The sequence below is a fragment of the Oncorhynchus tshawytscha genome, linkage group LG05 (genome assembly GCF_018296145.1).
Source record: "Oncorhynchus tshawytscha isolate Ot180627B linkage group LG05, Otsh_v2.0, whole genome shotgun sequence".
NCBI classification, from domain to species: Eukaryota; Metazoa; Chordata; class Actinopteri; order Salmoniformes; family Salmonidae; genus Oncorhynchus; species Oncorhynchus tshawytscha.
The window spans coordinates 87,138,463-87,159,819 of NC_056433.1; the positions used below are offsets into that span (position 1 = coordinate 87,138,463).

Genomic DNA, 21,357 nt, shown 5'->3' on the forward strand with positions numbered 1-21,357 from the left:
CTCTCTCTCTCTGTTTACCTCTCTCTCTCTCTCTTTTTACTCTCTCTCTCTCTGTTTACCTCTCTCTCTCTCTCTCTCTCTGTTTACTCTCTCTCTGTTTACCTCTCTCTCTCTGTTTACCTCTCTCTCTCTCTGTTTACTCTCTGTTTACCTCTCTCTCTCTCTCTCTCTCTGTTTACCTCTCTCTCTCTCTCTGTTTACCTCTCTCTCTCTGTTTACCTCTCTCTCTCTCTCTGTTTACCTCTCTCTCTCTCTCTCTGTTTACTCTCTCTCTCTCTTTCTCTCTCTTTCTCTCTGTTTCTCTCTCTCTCTCTCTCTGTTTACCTCTCTCTCTCTCTCTCTGTTTACCTCTCTCTCTCTCTCTGTTTACCTCTCTCTCTCTCTCTCTCTGTTTACCTCTCTCTCTCTCTCTCTGTTTACCTCTCTCTCTCTCTGTTTACCTCTCTTTCTGTTTACCTCTCTCTCTGTTTACCTCTCTCTCTCTCTCTCTCTGTTTACCTCTCTCTCTCTCTCTCTGTTTACCTCTCTCTCTCTCTCTCTGTTTACCTCTCTCTCTCTCTCTCTGTTTACCTCTCTCTCTCTCTCTCTGTTTACCTCTCTCTCTCTCTCTCTGTTTTACCTCTCTCTCTCTCTGTTTACCTCTCTCTCTCTCTCTCTGTTTACCTCTCTCTCTCTCTCTCTGTTTACCTCTCTCTCTCTCTCTGTTTACCTCTCTCTCTCTCTGTTTACCTCTCTCTCTCTCTCTCTGTTTACCTCTCTCTCTCTCTCTCTGTTTACTCTCTCTCTCTCTGTTTACCTCTCTCTCTCTCTGTTTACCTCTCTCTCTCTCTCTCTCTGTTTACCTCTCTCTCTCTCTGTCTCTGTTTACTGTCTCTCTCTCTCTCTCTCTCTGTTTACCTCTCTCTCTCTCTCTGTTTACTCTCTCTCTCTCTCTCTCTGTTTACCTCTCTCTCTCTCTCCTCTCTCTCTCTCTCTCTGTTTACCTCTGTTTACTCTCTCTCTCTCTCTCTCTGTTTACCTCTCTCTGTCTCTGTCTCTCTCTCTCTGTTTACCTCTCTCTCTCTCTCTTCTGTTTACTCTCTCTCTCTCTCTCTGTTTACCTCTCTCTCCTCTCTCTCTCTGTTTACCTCTCTCTCTCTCTCTCTCTCTCTCTCTTTACCTCTCTCTCTCTGTTTACCTCTCTCTCTCTCTCTCTCTCTCTGTTTACCTCTCTCTCTCTCTTTTTACCTCTCTCTCTCTGTTTACTCTCTGTTTACCTCTCTCTCTCTCTGTTTACTCTCTCACACTGTTTACTCTCTCTCACTCTTTCTCTCTGTTTACCTCTCTCTCACTCTCTGTTTACTCACTCTCTCTGTTTACCTCTCTCTCACTCTCTCACTCTCTCTCTCTGTCTCTCTCTGTTTACACTCTCTCACTCACTCTGTTTACCTCTCTCTCTCTCTCTCTGTTTCACTCACTCTCTCTCTGTTTACTCTCTCACTCTCACTTTACCTCTCTCACTCTCTCTCACTCACTCACTCACTCACTCACTCACTCACTCACTCACTCACTCACTCACAACAGGAGAGAGTTTTTACGAAGTAGGATCATATCTGTTTCAGGTGCCGAGACCCGTCTTGTCTTTCTGAGACAGAGTGCACTACGAGGGGGGAACAGAGTACCATTTGGGATGCCGTCTAAGAGTCACGTGAACACAACACACCTGCAGGCCATGAGGACAGGCATGATGACACAGACTGGTACACATACTAGGACTTGGGAGTCAACACACCTGCAGGCCATGAGGACAGTCTTATGAGCGCGGAACTGCTGTCTGTTGACCAGGATGGTGACATCTGTGAGGATGTCCCGGCTCCGTAGCCGGTTGAGGTTCAGCAGCACGTCGCTGGCGTGACGCGTGAATTGGATACAGCTGTCTGCTGCACAAGCCATCTTGTCGAGCTCTGGCGGTGGGGGAAAAAAAAAAAGTTAAACAAATTGTATTCAGAGTCATGGACAGACATACAAAAGGGTTATATACAGCTCCGATATTTAATTTAATGAATAACCAGCAAGTAGTATCTTGGTGGTGAAACCCGGTTGGAATATGGACCAAATTGCAGGGCTCTCCAACCATGTTCTGCGAAACTACCCTTTCTGTAGATTTTTGCACCAACCCTAGTTATAACTAACCCGATTCAGCTTATCGACCAGCTAAATCATTACAATCAGGTATGTTAGGGTTGGAGTGAAGAAAACCTACAGCAGGCTCTCCAGGAACAGGGTTGAATAAAATGAATGTTGTGATATATAAATATATATATATATATATATATACATTTTTTAAAAATGTAACCTTTATTTAACTAGGCAAGTCAGTTAAGAACACATTCTTATACAAGATAAACATGGCAACTTTTATGGTGATTGTCATTTTGCACTGGTTTTTAATGTGTTAGGTTATTCTAATAATAGAAACGCTCACCACCCTCACCAATATTGTCTGATTGCAGTGGAACTTTTCAACCACTAGGCGGCACCATTCAACAGAGTAAATAAACTATGGAGCTTTCAAGACACATTTTCTGGGCGGCCACACTTGTTCCCGAAAGTGGGAAAACACTTAATTTTATTATTGCTGGCACTCAAACATGCATTTAGAAGATTAATTATATATATATATATTTTTTTACCTGAACCCTTATTCAATCAAATTAAACTCAAGCATTCTACAGTAACACACTGGTTGTAACACACTGGTTCTGTATGGTTCTGTGGCAGCAGCCTAGCCTACATGATGTAATGTCTCATAGCAGCACACTGTCATTCAGCATGGAAACATGACGTGGGAACAATTTATGATATATAGTTGAGACATGCAAGCACCAGGTGTAGGAGTCTTCTTCCCTTGAGTACAGTAGCCTACACCGTGCATCACAACACACCTGACTTTGATACACAGGCTATGACTTATTATAAGGGGACGTGTCCAACCTGGACTCAGGGTTAGACATAACAAAGTAAAGGTAAATCTGGGCCACACTCCAATTAGTACGATATGTTACGTTTTGTGAGGTATGTATTAGTCGATGTCCATCATTTTTGTATGATATGTTACGAATTGCAATTTGTTGTGGCTAACGTTTGCTAGGTGGCTAACATTAGCTAGGCTGTTGGTTAGGGAAGGGTTAGCTATCATGCTAAGTAGTTGCAAAGTGGCTAATTAGCTAAAGTTGTCTGTGATGACATTCAAACATGCACAACCTTTGGGTTTCTGGATGTTTGTGTTACATGCCTACCCAACCACCCTTTTCCCCTTATGTAACCTTCTGTTTTATGGAACCATGCACAGCATATGATACCAATTTCCGTCATCCTGGATTTACGTTTACTATGTTACGTCTAGACTAGGAAACCAGGCTGGCGTGTCTTTAAATAATATAATGTCTGTGCCATCTGGGCATTTCTTACGTGTTGAACATTCCGTTTTGGATTCGAACTTGATCATTTTTTCGCCCTCTGAACCAACAACACACGCCAAAATACGTAGCCTTCATTTTCCCGTTATATCGTTAATAAACAACCCGTAGTCTATCACTAGCTTATTTACTTATTCACAATGGACAAAACAGTTTGAGCATATTCCAGACAAGAGTTGGTAAATGTACTGTTGACTGCCAGAGAACATTGGAATTATTATAGTATAGTAGTAACGATAATAATAGTAGTAATAATAATCCTAGTTTAAATTTTTATGCATTTAACGGTAGATTAAACGGCAAAAAATTTCCCCATGAATTTAAAGATATGATACGTCAAATTCTACCACAAGATGTCATCAATTTACTGTAGAAGTTGAATATATTAGCCCAGAAGTGTGTGTGATCTTCAGCGATATAAATAGCACACGTTATAGCAATAACACAGAGCAATCCAGAAGACTTCAGCATATTTTGAAAACACTTTTGGCATAGTTTATGTTTCAGCTACAGTCTGCGAATTTCAAACGGGTAATTTACTACTAGCCTCAGTTCTTTCCGTCCAACCCATGTAATAAATTGTTAAAACTGACAGTTTCTTCACGTGGAACAACACGTGGAGCCAACCGGTTCAATAACACGCAAACACATTGGACACAGATGTAGCACTCCGTCTCAACCCCGTGTCTCAGGCTGTCACTTGACTCCTCTCGATATGAACTTTAAATAAAGAATCTATACACAGCTTGAAATAACCACGGTGTTCATATATAGGCTATAACCCACCTACGACTACGGCTTTAGCGACCGACACACATCATATCAGACCAATTTTGTCAATTATTTTCAGTTATTCACTTTTTCAATCCCATTCATATATAGTAACTTTTTCTCGTTCTTTATTCATAGCCTACTTTCAGACCCTTAGCCTAGCTAGGCCAATACTTCAACAATACTATTTTACGCAAGACTCCTCGCATTGAAACTTAGCAATCAAATACATTTTTATTGCGTCCGCTATAAGCACTCAATCACTGCAACATTGTAGCTGTTAATCACTCAATTCAATGCGACATTGTATCGGTTTAAGTCATTCTGCCTAAAGTCACCCTCCCCTGTCCCCAGACAGATCGCATGCAGGTACCAACGTGCGCATATGCTGGTCTGTGCAGAAGCGGAACGTTACAAACTACAAACAATAACATTTCCGTGGAGGAGGTGAGGGGGGGTAACCGCGAGACAAGACAATCAATATCTCGTGCAACCAGATCCCAACGTGCTCGTTCAGTAACGATTGTTCAATTTGACTTTTTTCCCCTCCTCCTAGACAGACTGGATATCTAAAACAACGGATCTTAACACCCTTGACACACATACCCCTGCCTATCTGCCACACTGTGCAAGTTAGGCTATTTAATTATGTGTGTGGGAATCACGTTATAAATAAACAGAATCATGTGTATTTACACCGCTGTTATTCATACAATCACAATTACGTGAACACAGTTGCAAAATCCACCCAGGTTAGAGCTATACTTAGGTTTGCTAAGAATATATAAGAAGGCAGCACTTAGTCAAACTAAACAACTTGTTTATTGCTGGTATTCCAGCACACTAGTCAGTCTAACAGAACAACCACCTAATCTCATTTCTGTTTTGCGATCAGCACAGTCCATTTTTTTTAAAGCCTCTACTGTCAAACCGATACGAGGCGAACAGAGCCGTAGAGAGTGAAGGGAAGACCGCGAGATATTATACAGGCAGAAGCTGTGTCAAGAGCAGATGTCACCCGCTAAAAGAATCCGCTCAAACCCGTCAAAATCACATTATAAAACACACTCAGACACACACCAACACCTGCAATAAAGAGCACAACTTCGCGCCAAATTACATAGGAAAAAAGGAATTAAAAAAAAAATCACCTGGTATTGCTTTCCTAGAAACTTCTTGCATCACCACTTCTAAGAACCCCCAGTTCTAAGAATCAGAGGAGCTCAATTCTCGGAATTTGAGCTTGTGGCGATACCACTTTCAGCGGGCAGGGGAGAGTCAGGTTTTAATGCTTGTTGAGAAAGCATCTTTCTGACATTTTTATTTTCGTGCATATTGTACAACATAAATTGTGGAACAAGTGTAATACAAATTTAAAATGAAATTATTTACAAATATTGTAATATTTTTGATGTATTTTAAGAGAAATCGAGTGTTGAGTTTTTCATTCCCCCTACTTTTGGATTGTACCAGACCTAGACGGTCACATGGGGAAAACGAGATGTCTACGTCACCACGCCTCTAAACCCAGCCCCTAAATTCTCTGAACTAATTTGCTATTCTATGACATAAGCAGTGTCCGTCCTTTCGTTGCCTGTGTGAAACCCACATAAATAATTTACACAGAACCTAACTGGAGTGCTTATTCACACGGACATGAGTTGCGTAGGCCTATTTGTTGTGATATTATAATCTTTTATTTTGCTTCTCCTGCGGGGGAATATAATATTTTTTTAAAACCGCAGTTCTACCTTCATTGCTGTGGACTGTCTGCTGGCATATCATCACAAGGGTTTGTTTAGGATGAGATTATATTTGTCAACCAAAGACATTGTGTTTTAAAACACAATCTTCATCACTGGGATTTCCCGTTGCTGTAGCCGTCTTGTTGCTTTTGAGGCTGACTGTTTATGCCAGGTTTATCTGAACAATATGCTTTAGACTTAGGTTATTACCGCAGGTTGGTGTTTATTGTCATGAATCTTGCCCAGGAGGCAGAACACCAACAATTTCCGCTAGATTGGCCAGCTGCAAAGTCAAAATTGTCTATACCGTAAAAACGTATGAAAAAAAAGTGTAGGGTTAGGTATTTGGGTTAGCAGTGGGGTTAAGGTTAGGTTTCAAATCCGCTGTTATGACTTTGTGGCTTTGCCTTCTAGTGACCACTCTGCAGAGCTGCCTCCAGGGCAAGATACAGGACAATAAATTCCATCCTGCGCGATTGCGGTCAGATTGATCACACCCTGTATAGGTTAACAACTGGTTAATGCTATACAGTGTATCTAGCCTATATAATCGCCACCGTCCGCTGCTATGCAAAGCATGAACTATTTGCGCGCTCTCTCTCTCTCTCCCTCCTCTCTCCCTCTCTCTTTCTCTCTCTTTCTCTCTCCCTCTCTCTCTCTCTCAATTCAATTCAATTCAAGGGCTTTATTGGCATGGGAAACATGTGTTAACATTGCCAAAGCAAGTGAGGTAGACAACATACAAAGTGAACATACAAAGTGAATCTCTCCCCCTCTCTCTCTCATGTCTCTCTTTCTCTCTCTCTCTCTCTCTCTCTCTCTCTCTCTCACCCTCTCTCCCCCCCTCTCTCTCTCTCTTATGTAAGTCAGCAGCCAATGATGGGCAATATAGCCAAGAGCAGTAAATTTACCTCATTTAAATAGGGTTGACATGTTCAACGTGCGAATGAAAAACCATAGGCATAGTGTTGGAATAAAATGACTTATAATGAATTCTTAAATGCCACACAAACTTAAGTCTACCTGCAAAGTGCCATTTAGCCTTCAAATCAATCAAGACAAAAAGGCTAAATTAGGATATATATTAGGCATGACTGGGCCTTATACACAGATGGAAATTTATTCCAACTACAGCATAACCCCCCACTAAACGTTATTGACTGCGTTTATATATTTAAAAAATAATAATCTTTATTTAACTAGGCAAGTCAGTTAAGAACAAACGACATATGTTTACCCTGACAGCTCGGGGGATTCGATCTAGCAACCTTTCGGTGACTGGCCCAACGTTCTAACCGCCTGCCGCCCCAAAATAGCTTAAATAATAATAATAGGGCAAATAGGTTTAGACTTATTATTAGAATATTAGAATAATCCAACATTTTAATGGTCATCATTGTTATTCCAAATCAGAGCGATTGGAGCGGATTATTAATGTCGTTGAGTCAAGGCCAAGGCCAACCCCTGAATGTCAAACCCTTTAAATGAACTCTAGCGCTCCTAAATAAACAGTGTAGACCTATGTAATGCACTCTCTCACAAGGCGAAATATAGTCCTTTCAAATCGTGAAATATAAATAAGCCTATTTTTTCCAAAATTCAATTTAGATTTGGATCCAAATCAGTGGAAATAATTTACGGTTGATCTGAAATTAGAGACCGGACGCTTCCGAATGGATGGAGAATCATCAATGCGTCGACCAGCCATGCGGTCACTTTGTGTGATGAATTGTAGGCTGAACATGTCCAACAGACAGTAAACCGCAAATTATATGAAGTGCGCAACATTGTGTCAAGTGAATATTGGAAATCAATGAGCCTGGCACAATTCTGCCTATCGAATTAAGATTTGCTTTTGTTGCATAGCAACTTTCAAATACAGATCCCACTTTGTGACATTAGGCTACTGCGTGATAGCGCGTTATAGTAAACCTTATGCGTTACCTTTATATTGTAGTTCCTATTTGATTGATTAGTTATTGAAGTTATGCCTAAAGCAAAGACCTGTCGGCTAATTTGCTTTATGGGTATTAAAGCTAACAATCCATTTTTATATATAAAAACATTTATCTTTAATTTGTTTATTATCTGTTTACAAATAGGCATAATAACCACGCAATCACATTTCTTTTTAAAAGTCCTTTTTACGTCAGTAGTTGTCACAAAGTGCTTTAGTAACCTCGTGCTTTATAATAACTTTAACTTTGCATAAAGGGCTCTCCTTGCATTTCCCCGTTAATGTTCTAGCGGTTTCCATGGAGATCTTTTTCAGCCATTAACTGCCACATCTAGTGACCTGTCTGTCTGACTGAGCAAATAGAGGGCACCTCTTTTTATCTCAGCTTTTTAAAACTTAACCCGTACACTTTTTTTGTGCAATTGATTATGGATTAAAACGTTTATTTTAAGAAAGTCATTTTTTTTTTTTTTTTTAAGTATGAAAAATGAATAAGATGTATGTCAATGTATGGGGGACAATTTAATTGTATTATTGACGTAGGCTATTGAATCACTTTCATGGTATCATTCCTTTTACGTTGCTCTACTCTCTTTGAATTGGGAAAAAGAAACAACAACATTAAAATACTTTCTAACTTTATAAACGTCGTTCCGTCTGGTCCTTTTTCTCAGCTCAGTCTTCATTAATTTTGTATTTATTTTTATTGTTGACATGACATACTTATAGTCTGTCCTTCCTTTTCTGCAAGTGAACACAACTTGTTTTTGTCTTTAGCGTTGTGTGGAGTGGAGCCGGGCATTGAGCAGCAGCCCTCAGTACTGCCTGTTATCCTACACTACTGCTGTGTGTCATTACTCTGTCCCCGCTTCCTTAAGTGGGACTGGCTTCAGCTGATTCATGTCCTTCCAACCAGGCTCTATATACTGACCTTTGCTCTTTAAGATGGTTACTGAAGAGGAGACCAATGCCACGTCCTGAATGGTTCCCTATTCCTTATCTATTCCCATAGGGGCTCTGGTAAAAACCTAGTGCACTATATAGGGACTTAGGGTGCCATGTGGGATGTTGGGGCTGTGATCACTGAGCACATAACCCCATGTTGCAGCCTACTTAGTGTCTTCCCTGGTTACAATATCAAGTGTCTATACAGACCGCAAAAAAAACACCAAAAAAAAGGAAAACACATTTATAGAAATAGTTTGTGGACTTGAGATATGCGTTTAAATGAGTAGGGTGGTATGATTACTCTGGTCCCAGATCTGTTTGTGTTATCGTGTCAACTCCTTGGTGTAATAATGAGTGAACAAACAGATCTGTGACCAGGCTATGGTATGACTGGGATCTAGCCCACCTGGGTAGCTGTGGTTATGGTGGCTCCGCATCGTGGACTGTCCTGCCTCTTCTCTCAGCTGACTCACTCCCTGGTATAGGAGGAGCATCTGCTGGGCTGGGGAGACAAGGGGACAACATTTAGTAAAACATCTGGAATTAGATTTGTCTGAAAATAAATGGTATGTTTTGCATAGATTACCAGGGTAGGATGAATGTTGTTTAAAAATAAATCATCTAAGACACCGTTATTAAGCTCGTTCCTAATAGAGTCAAAGCTTAAAGGGGCAATGTGCAGTTGTTTCATCCATTTTTATTATTTTTTTTACTTATGAATTAATGAAATGTACCCAATGATTCTTGAAGGATATTCCTCATAATCTCTTTATGTAGTGTTGTGTTGTCTCTCATGTCGTGATGTGTGTTTTGTCCTATATTTATATTATGATTTATTTATTTTTAATCCCAGGCCCCCATCCCCGCAGGAGGCCTTTTGCCATTTGGTAGGCCGTCATTGTAAATAAGAATTTGTCCTTAACTGACTTGCCTAGTTAAATAAAGGTACATTTAAAAAATAAATAAAAAATGCCTCCTGAGCTTAGTTCAACTGTCGTACCCCGTCAGAAACCAAAATGTAACCTTGTTTAACTCCAATGTATGTAAACAAAGTATATGTTAAAAATAAAAATAAAACACTATATAGCCTCAAAACATGGCTAAAACTATCATTGTTATATCATGGATGGGCAGTCCTTGCGTCTATAGCTCTGCCTATGAATTTGAGAGTGGTTACATTTCTCCAGCCCAACCCTCAAAATATTTTTTAATGACAACGGCAAGGACTTGGGTAGAATGAAGCCTTGAGAAGGACCATGCCTTAGACGTAAAGCCCTCCCCCCTGGAAACAGACCATGCCCTAGAGGTAAAGCCCTCTCCCCTGAAAACAGACCATGCCCTAGAGGTAAAGCCCTCTCCCCTGGAAACAGACCATGCCCTAGAGGTAAAGCCCTCTCCCCTGGAAACAGACCATGCCCTAGAGGTAAAGCCCTCTCCTATGGAAACAGACCATGCCCTGGAGGTAAAGCCCTCCCCCTGAAACAGACCATGCCCTAGAGGTAAAGCCCTCCCCTTCTGGAAACAGACCATGCCCTAGAGGTAAAGCCCTCCCCTTCTGGAAACAGACCATGCCCTAGAGGTAAAGCCCTCCCCTCTGGAAACAGACCATGCCCTAGAGGTAAAGCCCTCCCCCTGAAACAGACCATGCCCTAAATTTTGATACAGTTGATGTTTATATTGCTATCATGCCAAGCCCCCTTCCACTGCCAAGCCCCCTTCCACCGCCAAGCCCCCTTCTCCTGCCAAGCCCCCTTCCACTGCCAAGCCCCCTTCCACTGCCAAGCCCCTTCTCCGGCCAAGCCCCCTTCTCCTGCCAAGCCCCCTTCCACTGCCAAGCCCCCTTCCACTGCCAAGCCCCCTTCCACTGCCAAGACCCTTCTCCGGTCAAGCCCCCTTCTCCTGCCAAGCACCCCTCTTGTACACTGCTGCTACTCGCTGTTTGTTTGTTACCTATGCATAGTCACATCGCCCCCACCTGCATGTACAGATTACCTCGACTAACCTGTACCCCTTCACACTGACTCAGTACCGGTGCCCCCTGTATTTAACCTCGTTAACGTTATTCTCATTGTTTTACTTTTTATTATTACTTTTTATTTTAGTTTACTTGGTAAATATTTTCTTCTTCTTGAACTGTACTGTTGGTTAAGGGCTTGTAGTCAGCATTTCACAGTAAAGTCAACACTTGTAGTATTCGGCGCATGTGGCAAATAAAGTTTGATTTGAATTCCCTGTCAAGCCCCCCCCTTCCAGTGCCAAGCCCCCTTCCAGCGCCAAGCCCCCTTCCAGCGCCAAGCCCCCCTTCCAGCGCCAAGCCCCCCAGCGCCAGCCCCAAGCCCCCCCTTCCAGCGCCAAGCCACCCCTTCCAGCGCCAAGCCAGCCCCCCCTTCCAGCGCCAAGCCCCCCTTCCAGCGCCAAGCCCCAGCGCTTCCAGCGCCAAGCTCCCCCTTCCAGCGCCAAGCCCCCTTCCAGCGCCAAGCCCCCCTTTCCAGCGCCAAGCCCCCTTCCAGCGCCAAGCCCCCCTTCCAGCGCCAAGCCCCCCTTCCAGCGCCAAGCCCCCTTCCAGCGCCAAGCCCCCTTTCCAGCGCCAAGCCCCCCTTCCAGCAGCGCCAAGCTCCCCCTTCCAGTGCCAAGCCCCCCAGCGCCAAGCCCAGCGCCCTTCCAGCGCCAAGCCCCCTTTCCAGCGCCAAGCCCCCCTTCCAGCGCCAAGCCCCCTTCCAGCGCCAAGCCCCCTTCCAGCGCCCCCCTTCCAGCGCCAAGCCCCCTTCCAGCGCCAAGCCCCCGCCAAGCCCCCTTTCCAGCGCCAAGCCCCCCTTCCAGCGCCAAGCCCCCGCCAAGCCCCTCCAGTGCGCCACCCCTTCCAGCCCCCCTTCCAGCGCCAAGCCCCCAGTGCCAAGCCCCCTTCCAGCGCCAAGCCCCCTTTCGCCAAGCCCCCTTCCAGCGCCAAGCCACCCCTTCCAGCGCCAAGCCAGCCCCCCCTTCCAGCGCCAAGCCACCCCTTCCAGCGCCAAGCCCCCTTCCAGCGCCAAGCTCCCCTTCCAGCGCCAAGCCCCCTTCCAGCGCCAAGCCCCCCTTCCAGCGCCAAGCCCCCCAGCGCCAAGCCCCCCCCGCAAAAGATAAAAAGACAAACATGTTTTGAAACTTTATCTTTTGTAACAAGTGGGGCCCTATGAGGTAATAGGAAAGAGTGAAGACAGGAAAAGAGTTGTTCTATAAATAGTCTCACACTCTTTCCGTGTGGGCTCGTTGGGTTGAGATAGAGCAGAGTTGATACAGGAGCCAGAGATGGTTATGACTTTTAGTTATAACTGTTCAGGATCTTTATATCAGTGGCTAAGTACTGTATAGACACAATCAACTTAGTCTGCCTATAGTACAGATACAGAAAGTATTCAGACCCCTTTACTTTTTCCACATTTTGTTAAGTTACAGCCTTATTTTAAAATGGATTAAATATATATTTCTTCTCATCAATCTACACACAACACCACATAATGACAAAGTGAAAACATGTTTTTAGAAAATTTGCAAATGTATTAAAAATAAAAACAGAAATACCTTATTTACATAAGAATTCAGACCATTTTCGATGAGACTCAAAATTGAGCTCAGGTGCATCCTGTTTCCATTGATCATCCTTGATCATCATGTCTCTACAACTTGATTGGAGTCCACCTGTGGTAAATTAAATTGATTGGACATGATTTGGAAAGGCACACATCTGTCTATATAAAAGGTCTCATAGTTGACAGTGTATTGTCAGAGAAAAAAACAAGCCATGAGGTCAAAGGAATTGACCTTAAAGCTATGTGATAGGATTGTGTCGAGGCACAGATCTGGGGAAGGATACCATAAAATAACTGCAGCATTGAAGGTCCCCAAGAACACAGTTGCCTCCATCATTCTTAAATGGAAGACGTTTGGAAGACTCTTCCTAGAGTTGGTCGCCCGGTCAAACTGAGCAACCAGGGGAGAAAAGCCTTGGTCAGGGAGGTGACCAAGAACCCAATGGTCACTCTGACTGAGCTCCAGAGTTCCTCTGTGGAGATGGGAGAACCTTCCAGAAGGACAACCTTCTCTCCAGTACTCCACCAATCAGGCCTTTATGGTAGAGTGGACAGACAGAAGCCACTCCTCAGTCAAAGGCGCATGACAGTCTGCTTGGACATTTCCAAAAGGCACCTAAAGGACTAAGACCATGTAAACAAGACTCTCTGGTCTGGTGAAAACAAGATTAAACTCTTTGGCATGAATTCCAAGCGCCACATCTGTGGGGACGTTTTTCAACAGCAGTGACTGGGAGACTAGTCAGGATCGAGGGAAAGATGAACGGAGCAAAGTACAGAGAGAGCCGTGATGAAAATCTGCTCCAACCTCAGGACCTCAGACTGGGGCGAAGGTTCACCTTCCAACAGGACAACAACCCTAAGCACACAGCCAAGACAACGCAGGAGTCGCTTCGGGACAAGTCTCTGAATGTCCTTGAGTGTCCCAGCCAGAGCCCGGACTTCAACCTGATCGAACATCTCTGGAGATACCTGAGAATAGCTGTGCAGCGATGCTCCCCATCCAACCTGACAGAGCTTGAGAGGATCTGCAGAGAAGAATGGGAGAAACTCCCCAAATACAGGTGTGCCAAGCTTGTAGCATCATACCCAAGAAGACTCGAGGCTGTAATCACTGCCAAAGGTGCTTCAACAAAGTACTGAGTAAAGAGTCTGAATACTTATGTAAATGTGATATTTAATTTTTTTTTAATACATTTCTAAATAACGGGTCATTATGGGGTATTGTGATGTCATTATGGGGTATTGTGATGTCATTATGGGGTATTGTGATGTCATTATGGGGTATTGTGATGTCATTATGGGGTATTGTGTGTAGATTTATGAGGGGGAAAAACGATTTAATCCATTTTATAATAAGGCTGTAACGTAACAAAATGTGGAAAAAGTCAAGGGGTCTGAATACTTTCCGAATGCACTGTACGTGTCAGTAATTGTCAGGTTGTCATAAAATTAGAGTTAGCTTTTAACCGACTTGCCTGGTTAAATAAAGGTTATGAAATAAAAGCAACGATGACGAGGGTGACCTTGTCAAGTAAATAGTCATCACAAAACATGCTAAATCTGTTACGTTTTGCAGCGCTAACTGACTCCAGGAAGTCAATGACATCCATATTCCTTAAACCAGACCCCCCTCCCCCATTACTAATAAATACGTTTTGCAGCGCTAACTGACTCCAGGAAGTCAATGACATCCACATTCCCCCCTCCCCCATTACTAATAAATACGTTTTGCAGCGCTAACTGACTCCAGGAAGTCAATGACATCCATATTTCCCCCTCCCCCATTACTAATAAATACGTTTTGCAGCGCTAACTGACTCCAGGAAGTCAATGACATCCATATTCCCCCATTACTAATAAATACGTTTTGCAGCGCTAACTGACTCCAGGAAGTCAATGACATCCATATTCCCCCTCCCCCATTACTAATAAATACGTTTTGCAGCGCTAACTGACTCCAGGAAGTCAATGACATCCATATTCCCCCCTCCCCCATTACTAATAAATACGTTTTGCAGCGCTAACTGACTCCAGGAAGTCAATGACATCCATATTCCCCCCTCCCCCATTACTAATAAATACGTTTTGCAGCGCTAACTGACTCCAGGAAGTCAATGACATCCATATTCCCCCTCCCCCATTACTAATAAATACGTTTTGCAGCGCTAACTGACTCCAGGAAATCAATGACATCCATATTCCCCCTCCCCCATTACTAATAAATACGTTTTGCAGCGCTAACTGACTCCAGGAAGTCAATGACATCCATATTCCCCCTCCCCCATTACTAATAAATACGTTTTGCAGCGCTAACTGACTCCAGGAAGTCAATGACATCCATATTTCTTAAACCAGACCCCCTCCCCCATTACTAATAAATACGTTTTGCAGCGCTAACTGACTCCAGGAAGTCAATGACATCCATATTTCTTAAACCAGATGATCCCCCCCCTCCCCACTAATAAATTTTGTTTTGATTGACAAATTATAAATGTTTCATTATTTTAATGATCAAACAAAGGTGTTATTTGGGCCCACATTAGATAACAGAAAGTAGTAGAAAGAGTGCTAATTATTGAAAAAGAAGTTAATGAATTATTTCCGGTTTATTTGGATATTGATTGTACGTTACTTAAATGTTGCTTTCTAAAAATCAAAAATCTTGCAAAAATAAAATATATAAAGAAAATGTGTTACTTAAAATGAAATGTTATTGGTCAGATTACAGATTATATCAGATGTTGTTACGGGTGGAGAGAAATGCTAATCTCTTGTGGGCACATTCCATAAACTCAGAGCATCTGACGAAATTAAACCAGATTTTAGTTCTGGGTTAACCGAGAGATTATGTTACTATCTCAGATTATGATTCGGGCCCTTGGTGCGGAATAAGATAGGCTCTCTGAGGTCATGCGCTGTATATATTCGTCCCAAATGGCACCATATTCCCTATATAGTGCACTACTTTAGACCAGAGCCCTATGGAACCCTATTCCCTATATAGTGCACTACTTTAGACCAGAGCCCTATGGAACCCTATTCCCTATATAGTGCACTACTTTAGAGCAGAACCCTATGGAACCCTATTCCCTATATAGTGCACTACTTTAGACCAGAACCCTATGGAACCCTATTCCCTATATAGTGCACTACTTTAGACCAGAACCCTATGGAACCCTATTCCCTATATAGTGCACTACTTTAGACCAGAACCCTATGGAACCCTATTCCCTATATAGTGCACTACTTTAGACCAGAACCCTATGGAACCCTACTCCCTATATAGTGCACTACTTTAGACCAGAACCCATGGGGTCAATAGGGTTCCATTTGCGATTCACCCTAGATTATACAGATTGTAGACAACCTTCCATCCTGGCCAAAAATTATAACTGTTTTTACATTTTTATTTTATTTTATTTAACCAGGCAAGTCAGTTAAGAATAAATCATTATTTACAATGACGGCCTACCAAAAGGCAGAAGGCCTCCTGCGGGGACGGGGGCTGGTATTAACATTTTTTAAATAAATAAAATATAATTATAGGACAAAACATTCATCACAACAAGAGAGACCTAAGACAACAACATATGACAACACAACATGGTAGCAACACAACATGGTAGCAACACAACATGGTAGCAACACAACATGGTAGCAACACAACATGACAACAACGTGGTAGCAACACAGCATGGTAGCAACACAAAACATGGTACAAACATTATTGGGCACAGACAACAGCACAAAGGGCAAGAAGTTAATATTAAATTAGATTTTGGGGGCTGCAAGTGAATCAAGTTGTTGTTGATTATATTAGTAATGATGCACTATTTTCACTTTTATTTAATTTAAATATTATGATTTATTTTTATTTTATTTCTCAGCCTTTGTGTGAAGCTGTTTCCCGTCATATCGTTAAAATACTTTTCCCCGTGGAGCGTTTCTCCTACATCCATTCTCCTATCTGTATCCGGGCGTGGCGCTGCGGTGTCCCACTAAAATCACCCCAGGTGTTCCCAATCCAACAGGCGGAACACCAACCATTCCAAAATAATTAAGGCCTAACTCTCTCTTTACAACAATCTCCGATTCAGCCAAATGAAGACTCTTCTGCTCCAAACAAAGAGCAGCGTCAACTTGATTCCAATCCACTCGGGGGATGTTTAAGGCGCTCCCTCCAACACAGGACTGATGCATTATGCACGTCCACAAAGCATCCAGGAGTTGGGAGAGAAGAAGAGACCAGATAATTTACCCCCTGCTGGGCACAGTGAAACAGGCATGGAGATAATTACTGCAGAACCTTGGCAAACTTTTTACTCAACCAATTCTACACTAAATAAATGACCCACTTAGATCAGATGGAGATAGAGGAAGATGAGAAGGGAGTCTGATCAATACCTACAGCTAGCTACCCTCTCCCTCTCTCTCTGTGTGTTCTCTCTCCCCTCCCTCTCTCTCCCCCTCCCACACTGTGTTCTCTCTCCCCCTCCCTGTCTGTGTTCTCTCTCCCCCTCCCTCTCTGTGTTCTCTCTCCCCCCTCCCTCTCTCTCTCACCCCCTCCCTCTCTGTGTTCTCTCTCCCCCTCCCTCTCTCTTTCACCCCTCCCTCTCTGTGTTCTCTCTCCCCCCTCCCTCTCTGTGTTCTCTCTCCCCCTCCCTCTCTGTGTTCTCTCTCCCTCTCTCTCTCTGGTAGTCTCTCTCTCTCTCTCTGGTAGTCTCTCTCTCTCTCTCTCTCTCTGGTTGTCTCTCTCTCTCTATCTCTCTCTCTGGTAGTCTCTCTCTCTCTCTGGTAGTCTCTCTCTCTCTCTCTCTCTCTGGTTGTCTCTCTCTCTCTATCTCTCTCTCTGGTTGTCTCTCTCTCTCTCTCTCTCAATTGACAATTCAATTCAAAGGGCTTTATTGGCATGGGAAACATGTGTTAACATTGCCAAAGCAAGTGAGGTAAATAATATACACAAGTGAAATAAACAAGAAAAATTAACAGTAAACATTACACATACAGAAGTTTCAAAACAATAAAGACAATCCAAATGTAATTTATATATATACAGTGTTGTAACAATGTACAAATAGTTAAAGTACACAAGGGAAAATAAATATGCATAAATATGGGTTGTATTTACAATGGTGTTTGTTCTTCACTGGTTGCCCTTTTGTTGTGGCAACAGGTGACAAATCTTGCTGCTGTGATGGCACACTGTGGAATTTGGGAGTTTATCAAAATTGGATTTGTTTTCGAATTCTTTGTGGATCTGTGTAATCTGAGGGAAATATGTGTCGCTAATATGGTCATACATTGGGCAGGAGGTTAGGAAGTGCAGCTCAGTTTCCACCTCATTTTGTGGGCAGTGAGCACATAGCCTGTCTTCTCTTGAGAGCCATGTCTGTCTACGGCGGCCTTTCTCAATAGCAAGGCTATGCTCACTGAGTCTGTATATAGTTAAAGCTTTCCTTAAGTTTGGGTCAGTCACAGTGGACAGGTATTCTGCCACGGTGTACTCTCTGTTTAGGGCCAAATAACATTCTAGTTTGCTCTGTTTTTTTTGTTAATTCTTTCCAATGTGTCAAGTAATTATCTTTTTGTTTTCTCATGATTTGGTTGGGTCTAATTGTGTTTCTGTCCTGGGGCTCTGTGGGGTGTGTTTATGAACAGAGCCCCAGGACCAGCTTGCTTAGGGGACTCTTCTCCAGGTTCATCTCTCTGTAGGTGATGGCTTTGTTATGGAAGGTTTGGGAATCGTTTCCTTTTAGGTGGTTGTAGAATTTAACGGCTCTTTTCTGGATTTTGATCATTAGTGGGTATCTGCCTAATTCTGCTCTGCATGCATTATTTGGTGTTCTACGTTGTACACGGAGGATATTTTTGCAGAATTCTGCATGCAGAGTCTCAATTTGGTGTTTGTCCCATTTTGTGAAGTCTTGGTTGGTGAGTGGACCCCAGACCTCACAACCATAAAGGGCAATGGGCTCTATGACTGATTCAAGTATTTTTAGCCAGATCCTAATTGGTATGTTGAAATGTATGTTCCTTTTGATGGCATAGAATGCCCTTCTTGCCTTGTCTCTCAGATCGTTCACAGCTTTGTGGAAGTTACCTGTGGTGCTGATGTTTAGGCCAAGGTATGTATAGTTTTTTGTGTGCTCTAGGGCAACAGTGTCTAGATGGAATGTGTATTTTTGGTCCTGGCGACTGGACCTTTTTTGGAACACCATTATTTTGGTCTTACTGAGATTTACTCCCTCTCTCTCTGTCTCTCTCTCTCTCCCTGTCTTTCTCCCCCTCTCTCTCTCCCCCCCTTGTCTCTCTCTCTCTCCCCTCTCTCTCTCTCCCCATCTCCCCCTATCTTTCTTTCCCCCCTCTCTCTCTCCCCCTTGTCTCTCTCTCTCCCCATTTCTCCCCCTCTCTCTCCCCCTTGTCTCTCTCCCCATCTTTCCCCCCCTCTCTCTCCCCCTTGTCTCTCTCTCCCCATCTTTCTCCCCCCTCTCTCTCCCCTTGTCTCTCTCTCTCCCCCATCTTTCTCCCCCCTCTCTCTCTCCCCCTTGTGTCTCTCTCTCTCCCCCTTGTCTCTCTCTCGCTCCCTGTCTTTCTCCCCCTCTCTCTCTCCCCCTTGTCTCTCTCTCTCCCCATCTTTCTCCCCCTCTCTCTCTCCCCATCTTTCTCCCCCTTCTCTCTCCCCCCTTGTCTCTCTCTCTCTCCCCATCTCCCCCTTTGTCTCTCTCTCCCCATCTTTCTCCCACCCTTGTCTCTCTCTCTCCCCCCTTGTCTCTCTCTCCCCATCTTTCTCCCCCCCTCTCTCTCCCCCCTTGTCTCTCTCTCTCTCCCCATCTCCCCCCTCTCTCTCCCCATCTTTCTCCCACCCTTGTCTCTCTCTCTCCCCATCTTTCTCCCACCCTTGTCTCTCTCTCTCCCCATCTTTCTCCCCCCTCTCTCTCCCCATCTTTCTCCCCCCACTCTCTCTTCTCCTAGACATCCCGATACAGTGTGAAACTATCTGTGCCAGCTTACGATGTTGTGATGGTGTATAATGATGGTGAAGGCAGAAGAGGTGATTGGAGAGCGGTGCCCAGTGTCGACAGCCGGGGGCCAGGAGATTGCCTCACAACATAAACTGCACACTTTGCTCTGGTTTCACAGCACATTTCTGCCAACTTCAGTGTTTCATTGTCAGCAAAGATGTGTGGAGAGTCTGCTTCTTCTGTTCTGTGAGGCTGACATGATGCAACTGGGCTGTAACAGCAGCATAGATCCGCTGGTAGCAACTACACAGCGGGTGCATTCAAAATGGCACTCTATTCCCTTAATAGGCCTCTTATCAGAAGTAGTGCACTATTTAGGAAACAGGGTGCCATTTCGGACACAACCGATGTCTTTCTCAGTTCCTCCCTCATTTTATTATATATATTTTTTTTAAAGTAAGTCTTCTGTTGTTAATAAGTATTTCAGGATGTTTCTCGTTGGATCCCTGAAGGATGGTCACATGGACAGCAGTTCATAAATATGATGTTTTTTAATAAGTCTAAGCTGAGGTGGCTTTCATAAAATGATTTGATGAAACATTGCATTTGGCCTTACTGCTATTAGCCCATAAGTAAGATCTGGGTGTCCTGATACCTAGCTACACAGTTAGAAAACAAAGGGTTCTTCAGCTGTCCCTGTAGGAGAACCCTTTTTGGTTCCAGGTAGAACTCTTTCGGTTCCGAGTAGAACTCTCTTGGGTTCCATGTAGAACCCAAAAGCGTTCTACCTGAAACCAAAAAGGGTTCTATCCAATGGGGACAGCCGAAGAACCCTTTTTTTATGTAAGTGGTTTCAGATGGTCATATTGTACCGAGAATCATTTAACTATTTAGATTTTTAGGCATAAAAAAAATATATATATATTTTTTAATGATTTGATGAAACATTGAATTATACCTTACTGCTATTAGCCAATAGAAACACATTGAATAACAGAGAGTCCTTACTGCTATTAGCCAATAGAAACACATTGAATAACAGATAGTCCTTACTGCTATTAGCCAATAGAAACACATTGAATAACAGATAGTCCTTACTGCTATTAGCCAATAGAAACACATTGAATAACAGATAGTCCTTACTGCTATTAGAAACACATTGAATAACAGATAGTCCTTACTGCTATTAGCCAATAGAAACACATTGAATAACAGATAGTCCTTACTGCTATTAGCCAATAGAAACACATTGAATAACAGATAGTCCTTACTGCTATTAGCCAATAGAAACACATTGAATAACAGATAGTCCTTACTGCTATTAGCCCAAAACACATTGAATAACAGATAGTCCTTACTGCTATTAGCCCATAGAAACACATTGAATAACAGATAGTCCTTACTGCTATTAGCCCATAGAAACCATTGAATAACAGATAGTCCTTACTGCTATTAGCCCATAGAAACACATTGAATAACAGATAGTCCTTACTGCTATTAGCCCATAGAAACACATTGAATAACAGATAGTCCTTACTGCTATTAGAAAGAAACACATTGAATAACAGGTAGTCCTTACTGCTATTAGCCCATAGAAACACATTGAATAACAGAGAGTCCTTACTGCTATTAGCCAATAGAAACACATTGAATAACAGATAGTCCAATAGAAACACATTGAATAACAGATAGTCCTTACTGCTATTAGCCCATAGAAACACATTGAATAACAGATAGTCCTTACTGCTATTAGAAACACATTGAATAACAGATAGTCCTTACTGCTATTAGCCCATAGAGACACATTGAATAACAGATAGTCCTTACTGCTATTAGCCAATAGAAACACATTGAATAACAGATAGTCCTTACTGCTATTAGCCAATAGAAACACATTGAATAACAGATAGTCCTTACTGCTATTAGCCCATAGAGACACATTGAATA

At 42.9% G+C, this 21,357-nt stretch overlaps 1 protein-coding gene across 3 annotated transcripts in view; it reads right to left on the minus strand.

Annotated features, from left to right (window-relative positions):
- LOC112247788 (B-cell lymphoma 6 protein-like) overlaps positions 1–21,357 on the minus strand; it is a 73,787-nt gene that overhangs the window by 18,171 nt on the left and 34,259 nt on the right. For 2 of the 3 annotated variants that reach the window (XM_042322622.1, XM_042322621.1), the window contains exons 2-3: positions 9,286–9,381; positions 1,772–1,943 (exon numbers count right to left, since the gene is read on the minus strand). In XM_042322622.1, coding sequence (XP_042178556.1) covers positions 1,772–1,943; positions 9,286–9,381 — 268 coding nt within the window. Of the gene's footprint in view, positions 1–1,771; positions 1,944–5,380; positions 5,447–9,285; positions 9,382–21,357 lie in introns of those variants that run through there. The other variant, XM_042322623.1, reaches the window with a different exon arrangement.